This window comes from Mustela lutreola, chromosome 1, assembly GCF_030435805.1.
Source record: "Mustela lutreola isolate mMusLut2 chromosome 1, mMusLut2.pri, whole genome shotgun sequence".
Lineage (NCBI taxonomy): Eukaryota > Metazoa > Chordata > Mammalia > Carnivora > Mustelidae > Mustela > Mustela lutreola.
In genome coordinates this window covers 240,695,111-240,705,077 of record NC_081290.1, presented here as the reverse complement: position 1 = coordinate 240,705,077, position 9,967 = coordinate 240,695,111, and the positions used below count along the sequence as shown (strand labels likewise).

The 9,967-nt window shown below is 50.5% G+C and overlaps 1 protein-coding gene across 2 annotated transcripts; it reads right to left on the bottom strand.

Annotated features, from left to right (window-relative positions):
* Positions 1-211: 211 nt before the first annotated feature.
* Positions 212-2,544, bottom strand: ADM (adrenomedullin). Of its 2 annotated transcripts, none has more exons than XM_059135937.1 (4): positions 2,379-2,544; positions 1,793-1,911; positions 1,491-1,640; positions 212-1,279 (listed from the first exon to the last, which is right to left on the bottom strand). In XM_059135937.1, the coding sequence occupies exons 2-4, from the start codon at positions 1,888-1,890 to the stop codon at positions 964-966; spliced, it is 564 nt and encodes a 187-aa protein (XP_058991920.1). In that variant the 5' UTR covers positions 1,891-1,911; positions 2,379-2,544; the 3' UTR covers positions 212-963. The 2 variants fall into 2 exon arrangements, with proteins under 2 accessions (XP_058991920.1, XP_058991910.1); XM_059135927.1 differs by having other exon boundaries at positions 212-1,282; positions 2,379-2,540.
* Between the last annotated feature and the right edge of the window lie 7,423 nt (positions 2,545-9,967).

The window sequence follows — 9,967 nt, the reverse complement described above, 5'->3', positions numbered from 1 at the left end:
GCGACCTTAGGGGCCTCCGCGAAGCACGGACCCGCTCGCAGAACAGGCGCGCTGCGTGCGTCTCAAAAGGAGAACAGCGCTCGGACAGCTCGGCCCGCGGGGGGACCCTCCAGCTAGCGCGCGCGGAGCCGTGCCACCGTCCCACGCGGGGCGGCGGGAGCCAGAGGCTCCCGGACGCACTGGGACCCTCCCAAGACTCATGAGCCCAAAATTAATCAGCATCGAGACACTTTATTGATTTGCTATTTCGCTTATCACCCATTTCATGTAAATAGATTATACAGAGACATGGTGTTTCCTTCTTCCAAAAGAGGTAATCAGTCTCTCACGCACACCCTCACACATTTCACGCAGCAAACGTTGAACCTCGCTGAGACATTCACGTATTAAAATAAGTGGGGAGAGGGGAAATGCAATTGCTTTAAAATGCCCTTAATACAATATATAACGTACAAAAATATCTCTATATTTGAAGTTACAAAAAAAAAATCTTGACAGCAACGAACTTAAATATTGATAGTTAAACTCTGTATATACAACACACATTGCACTTTTCCTCTCTAGGTTTTGGAAAGTTCAAGTAATAGTGGGGCTTGTGCCCCGATGGGATGACACCCCGTGAGAAATCAGTTTGTGGGAAGGCACGGCAGCGACTCCGACCCCTGTCCCTAGGGGTCTCACAAGCATTTAATTCTCAGTTTTTCCCTTCCGTGAGCCTGGCAGACACTCCCTCGCATTCCTCTGCGCCCACCGGGCACCCGGGGCGGAAGGGGCTCCTGCAAAGCCAGGGCTCGCCGCTGGACCTGGATCGTGCCTCCCGGACTCCTGGTGTCTGCCCGGCTGTCTCAACCCGGTTTCCATCCGCTGAGGGGCTCGACCCTGGGAAGCCCTCCGCCCCGGGCGGGGGGTCGGGGGAAGCCGGCGAGATGCATACGCGCACGAGTTCGCTGCTGCCACAGGCGCTTATATCTTAATGAGGTTGGCGAGCACCTGATGCACCCGGGAGGCCGGAGCCCTGCGCGCCAGTGGCTCTGGGAGCAACGGAGTCCGGCTCGGGCCGGTCACAGGCAGCGAGCGCCGGCGCCGGCGGCCGTACCCCTGGGGGCTAATCTTGCTCCTGGGGGCGACGCCGTCCTTGTCCTTGTCCGTGAACTGGTAGATCTGGTGCGCCAGTTTCTGCACCGTGCATGTGCCGAAACGGCAACCGAAGCTCCGCAGGCCCTGGAAATTGTTCATACTCTGGCGGTAGCGTTTGACTCGGATGCGGGCAGCGTCCGGACTGCTGGGGAAGGGAAGGAAGGTAACATGAGACCCCTATCAAACAGGGCTTTGGCCCCAGCCACCAAGAATCCGAGCCATTCAAGGACCAGAGGGGACTGGAAACTGCTACCGCCGTCTGAACCGCCAGACAGCCCTGACGATCCCCTAGGGCCAGGGTAGTGGAGGAGATCTCCCCGTGCCCACCCAGCTTCAGTGCAGGGCATAGTTACCTGGCCTGGGGGTTGCGAGAGGCGCCCTTCATGTCCTGGGGCCGAATGAGATTCTGGGCAGGCCCGGCCTTCACGTCCGTGAGCCCGGTAACATAGTTGCTGGACACCCGAAGTTCCCTCTTCCCGCGACTGAGAGCCCACTTATTCCACCTAGAAAACACAGACAGACTCGATTCGCATGCATCCAGGCGAGGTCCCGGTCCCGACCGACTCCTATCTACTTCCAACTCCTCGGGGCAAATAGCCAGTTTCCCTCATCTCCCAGGTGCAAGGACTGGAGACGGAGCTATTCTGCGACTCACTTCTTTCGAAACTCTGACGCCACGTCGAGCCGTGCGGTGTCCGCGCCCAAGAAGGCGAGGGAGCCCAGGTACATGAGGGCGACGGGAACCAGCTTCATGCTGGCGGCGATGCGCAGACCCTGGAAGGAGAGACAGGGACGGAGCGTGAGCACCCCACCAGCAGGAGGGCCCGGGCGGGGCACAGAGGGCGGGGGTGGGGGGCGCTGGCCGACTCAGCTTGCGCTCCGCCTGGCTCAGACGCTTATCTCGCCCGGGCGCAGAGAGGCGCCAGCGGCATTTGCACCCGCCAGGCGGGTGACGGGCCCGCAGGGGAGGCCTCTGCTCAGAGCCAGGCTCCCTCCCAGAGGTTTCCTGCTCCACTTCTGGGAATTTGGGTGACACAGTAGAAAGGACTGGGTCTCTGCAGTTCCAGTGGTGTGCACGGCTGGGCCCAGTGTATGGGACGCAATCCACAGAGGACCTTACAAAATGGGTTGTAACCCTCACCCACTACACTCCTCGTTTCCAGTACTCTATAAAGTCCGTCCTCCCCGCGACCCCCCCCCCTCCCGCCACACAGCGTATCCGCCCAGCCTGCGGCGCCTACCTGCTGATGGGGTGATCTGCCAAGATCTGGGGAGTATAAAGTCTGAGACGTCGCTCTGGCACTGGCAAAACCCTAGCGTCCAAGCTGCGATGAGAAACCAGAGGTGGCAAGGCTCGAGTTGTTCCGCCTAGTGTCACCAAGAAACCACTGAGTGGCCGGCTCCGGTTCCTCGGCTTTATAGGCGCACAGGGGGCGGGGCCTGAGCTGCCCTTGCACCCTCCCATTCTTCGGGCGCGCGCGGGCTTCTGCACTGTAGCGCGCGCATTGCTTGTCCCAAGGTTTGGCGGAAGAGGGGTGGGGGTCCCTCGTGCCAGAAGACTCAGACAGGAGCTCCAAAGGTTGTTGTAGGAACTGTCACAACCCTAACTCCCAGGGCACAAACTTCAGAATATAAACCAGGGCGAAGTAGAGCCGGTACCACCTGTTGGGGTCCTTACTCAGGACCTATGCAACCCAGAGTGCGAGGCCTACTGGCACAGAACTGCGAGAGTCAGCGGGGGGTACCACGGGGATATCCGGAGCCCGGGCCCTCGGGAGCGGTGGCCTCGAGTGGACCGCGCCCCCTGCCGGCTCGGCTCCTGACCTGGACGCGACCCCAGACTCCCCCGGAGCCGCAGGGGCAGGACACCCAGCAGAGACTAGAGGAGTGGGGCTCGCCAGCACCCCCAGAAAGGCTGAGACTCCAAGGTTCTGGGATGGGCTAGTAAGATTTCGCAATAGGGGCAAGTCTCGGAAAGGCTGATTTGAGAATTGGGATTTGGAGGGGAGAATTATCTGAAGTTTCAGAATTTAATTGCCTATTTGGAAATAAAGGAATAACCAAAATTAGAACGGACAATGCTGGGGCACCTGGGTGGCTCAGTGGGTTAAGCCGCTGCCTTCGGCTCAGGTCATGATCTCAGGGTCCTGGGATCGAGTCCCGCATCGGGCTCTCTGCTCTGCAGGGAGTCTGCTTCCTCCTCTCTCTCTCTGTCTGCCTCTCTGCCTACTTGTGATCTCTCTCTGTCAAATAAATAAAGAACGGACAATGCTGTTTCGTTCCCCACCCTCCCCCCACTTGTAATCCGTTATTCCTTACAAGGTTACAACCTGAGAGTTTGCCTTGATGCCCTCGGAGATTTCATTCACCCATTGTTTGTTGTTGTTTTTAAAGATTTTATTTATTTATTTCACACAGAGATCACAAGTAGGCAGAGAGGCTGGCAGAAAGAGAGGGGGAAGCAGGCTCCCCGCTGAGCAAAGAGCCTGATTGATGCCAGGCTCCATCCCAGGACACAGAGATCATGACCTGAACTTAAGGCAGAGGCTTTAACGCGCTGAGCCACCTAGGCACCCCTGTTGTTGTTTTTTAAAAGTTTTTATTTATTTGACAGAGAAAGACATAGGGATAGAGGGAACACAAGCATGGGGAGTGAGAGAGGGAGAGGGAGAAGCAGGCTTCCCATCCAGCAGGGAGCCCAATGTGGAGCTGGATCCCAGGACCTTAAGATCATAACCAGAGCCAAAGGCAGACACCCAATGACTGAGCCACCGAGGAGCCCCTTCATTCACCCATTGTAAATGTGAGGATTTACTGCCCAGGAGCACACTAATGCTTCACGTATGTTAATCGCTGTAGGGCTTACAAAACACAGCCACCTCCTGATCTTTGACCCTAACGCCTACCCTTGAGTTAGGGTCGGAAGGTTGACAGTACTGTTCTTATTTCACCAAGTAGGAAATTTAAGTTCAGCGAGGGAGGAATTTGACCAAAGTCACACCAAAGTAGGAAGCAGTAAAGTCCTAACTCAGCCTGGCAAGCAAGCACCACAGATTTGGGCGAGGCATGGATATTTCTAGACTGGGGTCATCATTCCGTCAAGGGGGAAAGGGGAGTCCTAGCCCTCGCCCAGGGATTTATGCCTGTTCATGATGAATCACCCCAAGCACGTTTGTCACCCGTTTGGGTTCTTCCATCACTGCCTTTTTTTTTTTAAATAATATTTTATTTATTTATTTGCCAGAGAGAGGGAACCCACAAACAGCAGGGGCAGCAGGTTCCCCGCTGAGCAAGGAAGCTTGAGGTGGGACTCCATTCAAGGATTCTGGGATCATGACCTAAGCTGAAGGCAGATATTTAACCGACTGAGCCACCCAAGTGGTTCTCCATCACCCCTTCCTGACTTTACTTTCTTACTTCCCTTCTGAGGGCCAAACTGGGAGGGAACTCAGCCCCACCAAGCTCCCTAGTTCTTGTATTCAGGCCTCTGGTATCCTATCACCCCCTATCCTACTCTCAAGTCCTGAAGACTGGTGCCTAGACTCAGAGGCTGGTGGGGGGTGGCCCACAGGGCCACTGGGACTCTGTGGACTGGCTTCTAGTACCCACCCTGGGGCTATGTGAAGGTGGGTACAGCACGGTTCCCCTCTAGTTTCCCCATCTGTCATGTGACCCCTGCAGACCTCTACGCTTCCTACCTGCCTTGCCAAATTTTTTCTGAGACCCAGTGCAAAGGAGGCTGGGCGCTGGTTGGCAGGGACCTTGCCTGGTCGGACCACACAGTGCTCGTTCAGTGGCTTTTCATTCTCAGGACTGAACCATGGATACTGCACCCTGGGAAGGAATGGCCCAAGCTGAAGTTATTTATTCTGGGGACTTTTCCTTAAGGGAGTCACCTGAAGGGATCTGAGTTCCAGCTGAGGGTGGGGGACGGATTTCTGGCCCTGGTGCTGAGTCTGATTCTGGTAAGAGCTCAGAGTCATAGGGGTGCTCAGCAGTGTAGTGTCTGGGTTCCCGCCGCCTGGCTGTCCGCAAAGCTGTCACTGCAGCAGACCAGATCGGGTGGCTAGTCTCTTGCCACCTCCGACAGTAGGTATTACTGTGCGCCTGCTCTGTTTCCAGGAGCCGCCCTCAGCCAAACTAGTCTGCTTTTCTCCCACTTCCCATCTCTTCGTTTCAGTTTGTTCCCTGAGAGTCAGGCTCTTCGCACCGACCCGGTCCAAGACATTCTCTGAGGATGCGAGTTGTCGTCGCCAGCTTCCAGTTGGATCCATGCCAAGACAGGTTTTACTTTCATTTCCCTGGCGCGCACGCCTCAACTGCTGTAGAGGTCAAGGACAGCTGGGCACTCGCCCACAGCCGGGGCAGGTCCCGTGGTCTGGACTCGTTCCTTCCAGTTCCCACCAGCCCGGGGGGGGGGGGGGGAGGGGCGGGGCAGGGGGCGGACTGCGGAGGTACTGTGTCTTTTGGAAAGCCCACGATTCCGTGGGAGCGGGTGGGGAGTGCGGAGAATTCGCTCTAGCTCCCCTGCAGGATCGCAAAGCGTGATCCAGATGCAAACTTCGCTTTGAGCTTGGGGCTGCTTCAACTAGCACAGCAAACCCAGGAGTGGACTCAGCTCCACTCCTCCTGGCTCCCCTGCCTGCTCCAGCGACATAGCAGCGACCACAGGAATTCCCACCTGACAGACTTGGCACACTTCTTATCAGCTCAGGTGCGCCGTGTCGCTCTAGCACTTAGAGGTCTGACGCTTGAAAACCCCGCCAATTTAATTAATTAATTAATTAATTTATTTATTTAAAGCAAAGTACTGGAATGGCAGCTCGGGATTTTGCTAGAACCCGCGTTGTCTTCGAAAGTGTGTGTGCGTGCGCGCGCGCGCGCGCTCTCGCGTGTGTCTGCGTGTGCGTAGGTGGCCGACTGGAACCAGAGTGTTTCCCTTGGGGATCGTGGGGCATAAATTGGAAAAGTATATAAAATTTGCCAAATGTTGGCATGTGTTTTTCCCGCGTGTAACATAGTGTTCGCTTACTTATCGCTAAAGACACACGCACACACAGAAATACACAGGACTGAGTTTTCAGTTAAACGGTCGGATCTAGAAGGAAACACCGCAGCGCGAGTTCTGCTTCTGGTGATTTGTTAACGTGGAGTTTCATCCAAGTTGCAGTGATTGTAGATTCACACTGAGTAGAAGAAGGAAGGAAGAGAAGGAAGGAGGGAAGGAAGAAACATCTTTAAAATCTCACTGTCAAGAGAAAGACAAAAAAAAGAAAGAAATGCTGGTTAGTGAAGATCCACTTTTTTCTTTTTGTGCCCAAGAATTCTTAAAGGGTCAGATTGTAAATAAACCCCAAAGCAGGGTAATAAATGTATGTATCCCGAAATCATATATAAAGACACACAAATATGCTAAATATTTGTTGTATTGGTGTCTCATTTCTTCTTCACATTCCAGCTGCATTATTTTTAGGCCCTCAACCCAAGCCTTATTCTTAGTAATGTTTGGAGTTAAAAAAAAAAAAAAATTAGTGGCGGTGGTTTCTCAGCTAAAGCCAGTGTGACCACACTCAAGTCATGAAGAAAAATAATGAGAAGCAATATATAATATTAATGATATAAGAATAAAAGCGAGTAGCTAAGTGCATTGCATAATTATCTCAGATGCCTCTTTTTTCAAACAAATTTTATAATGCATTTATTATTCATATGTTTCAAATCAACACTGCTGAGCTGAGGGATTGTTTACAAAGTCCGTTTGAAAACAAGTTTTTTGGGGTTTTTTTAAAAGATTTTATTTATTCACTTGACAGACAGAGATCACAAGTAGGCAGAGAGGCAGACAGAGGAGGAAGCAGGCTCCCCGCCAAGCAGAGAGCCCCATGCGGGCTTGATCCCAGCATCCTGGGATCATGACATGAGCAGAAAGCAGAGGCTTTAACCCACTGAAAACAAGGTTTAAGATACTTCCTGGAGTCATAACACAAAATAGTTTTTACGGAAAGGACACAATCAGCTTTGCAGATTTGGTCACTCACAGGGAGAGGTAAACCAGGTTTCAAAACTTGGCGCTGTTTTGGGGATCTCTCACTTCTCCAAAGAGCTAATAAAATATAGATCTTTTACAGAAAAATTCTTGTACATAATTCATGTACATAAACCAAACTGAGTGTAAAATATGCATATAATTTGCTGCCTCATTTTTGTGCTTTTACACAAAATAGATGGACAGAAGCAATCAGTTCTGGAGCCACCTGGCTGAGTCTATAGAGCATGCGACTCTTGATCTCAGGGTGGTCAATTTGAACCACTGGAAGTAGAGTTTACTTAAAAAAAAATTATATATGTATTTTAAAAAAGAAAAAAGAAAAAAATCAGTCCTTGTGTGTGATAAAACCAGAAAACAAACCTCCCTGAAGCTTAACAGAATATAAATTGCTATAGGATAAATGAAAGAGAATATGGAGAAAAAGGTAAACATATGAAAGTTTGTTATACTATCAGCTATAACAGAATAAGATAAGATGACTTCAAGAGAAATTTACTACTGATGACACAATGTGTATCATTAATAAATGGATTATAGGGACGCCTGGGTGGCTCAGTTGGTTAAGCAGCTGCCTTCAGCTCAGGTCATGATCCCGGCATCCTGGGATCGAGTCCCACATCCGACTCCTTGCTGAGCAGGGAGCTTGCTTCTCCCTCTGCCTCTGCCTGCCATTCTGTCTGCCTGTGCTTGCTCTCTCCCCCTCTCTCTCTAATAAATAAATAAAAAATAAAATAAAATAAAATAAATGGATTATAAAAGTGATGATTAGATCATTTGGGTTTCAGCTATAGCCAACGGTGTTAACAAGATCAACAATTATGCTACCTGCCTCCAGGTGGGATCCTATCCTAACAGATTAGAACCACCATACATGGTAATGAAGCAGTTTTTTTTTTTTTTTAAAGATTTTATTTATTTATTTGACAGAGAGAGACCAAGCAGGCAGAGAGGCTGGCAGAGAGAGAGAGAGGAGGAAGCAGGCTCCCCGCCAAGCAGAGAGCCCGACGCGGAATTTGATCCCAGGACCCTGAGATCATGACCTGAGACGAAGGCAGAGGCTTAACCCACTGAGCCACCCAGGCACCCTGAAGCAGTTCTTATATATGGGCTTGCATAATTTGAAAGTGCATTTATTCCTTTAACAAATATTTACTGAACATGTATTACATGCCTAGCTCTGTACATACAGAAATCATCAGTGCAAACATCATTCTTGTCTTCAGTGAGCTTACAGCATAATGGGGTAGACTGATATAAATAAATCTTCAAAAGAATAAATACATGATTATAAACTATGGTAAGTGTTCTGAAGGAAAAGCAAAACTAGGGGGACGTGGTGTTCCAAATGGAGGAAACAGGACAAACAAAGTCTTAGGGCTAAGAAAGTGCTTGGTACATTAGGGAGAGGCCAGTATAATTGAAAAGTATTCAGTGAGGAGGAAGAGGGGCATGAAATGAGATTAACAAGGTCATCAGGATTAGAGCAAATAGGACCCTTTGGGACATGATGAAGATTTTGCACTTTATTCATGATGACATGGGAATCCATTGACAGGTTTAAAGTTGGGAGAGACGTGATCTGACATACACTTACTTAAAGGAACATTTTGGCTATTTACTTTTTCTTTCTTTCTTTTTTTTTTTTTTTTAAGATTTCTGTTTATTTACTTGACAGGGATCACAAGTAGGCAGAGAGGCAGGCAGAGAGAGGAGGAAGCACGTTCCCTGATAAGCAGAGAGCCCGATGCGGGGCTCAACGCCAGGACCCTGGGACCATGACCCGAGCTGGAGGCAGAGGCTTTAACACACTTAGCCACTCTGGCACCCCACTGGTTATTTACTTTTTTAAAGTAATCTATATTGCCAAAGTGGGGCTTGAAATGACCATGAGATCAAGAGTCACTCGCTTTACCTCCTGAGCCACCCAGAGCCCCTGTTTTGGCTATTTAATGTGTTGAATGGATTAAAGAAGAACAAGAAGGTCAACAGTTGCAATGGTGGCACCCTGGAGAGACAGGTGAGGGCCTATTCCCCTTAAAATCTCTATTAATATACCCCTATACACACATACACACTCACACTCTGCCCTAAGTTTCACCAAGAGGCAGCTTCATGAACATGTACCATGTTCTGTCACACAGGGTCCTACACTCTGTTTAATGCTCTGTTTGTCACTGTTTTGACATTTTTTTTTTTTTAAGATTTTGTTTATTTGACAGGGAGAGAGAGCACGCACAAGCAGGCAGCGTGACACACAGAGGGAGAGGGAGAAGCAGGAGCCCACTGAACAGAGAGCACAACATAGGGCTGGATCCCAGGACCCTAGGGACCATGACGTGAGCTGAAGGCAGATGCTTAATCAACTGAGCTGTCTAGGGGCCCTGTTTTGAATTTTTTTTTTTTTTTGAAGATTTTATTTATTTATTATTTGACACAGAGATAGAGAGCACAAGTAGGCAGAGCAGCAGGCCGAGGGAGAGGGAGAAGCAGGCTCTCCGCTGAGCAGGAAGCCTGATGTGGGCGGGGCTCAATCCTTAATCAACTGAACCACCCAGGTGCCCCTTGTTTTGAAATTTTTTTTTTTTTTTTAAGATTTTATTCATTTACTTGACAGAGATCACAAGTAGGCAGAGAGGCAGGCAGAGAGAGAGGAGGAAGCAGGCTCCCCACAGAGCAGAGAGCCCAACGTGGGGCTCGATCCCAGGACCCTGAGATCATGACCCGAGCCGAAGGCAGAGGCTTCAACCCACTGAGCCACCCAGGCGCCCCTTGTTTTGAAAT

Coding starts and splice junctions, on each gene's coding strand:
- ADM (XM_059135927.1), bottom strand. CDS start 1,890: ATGAAGCTGGTTCCCGTCGCCCTCATGTACCTGGGCTCCCTCGCCTTC. Junction 1,641..1,792: donor GCGTCAGAGTTTCGAAAGAA/GTGAGTCGCAGA, acceptor TGTGTTTTCTAG/GTGGAATAAGTGGGCTCTCA. Junction 1,283..1,490: donor TCTCGCAACCCCCAGGCCAG/GTAACTATGCCC, acceptor TCCCTTCCCCAG/CAGTCCGGACGCTGCCCGCA.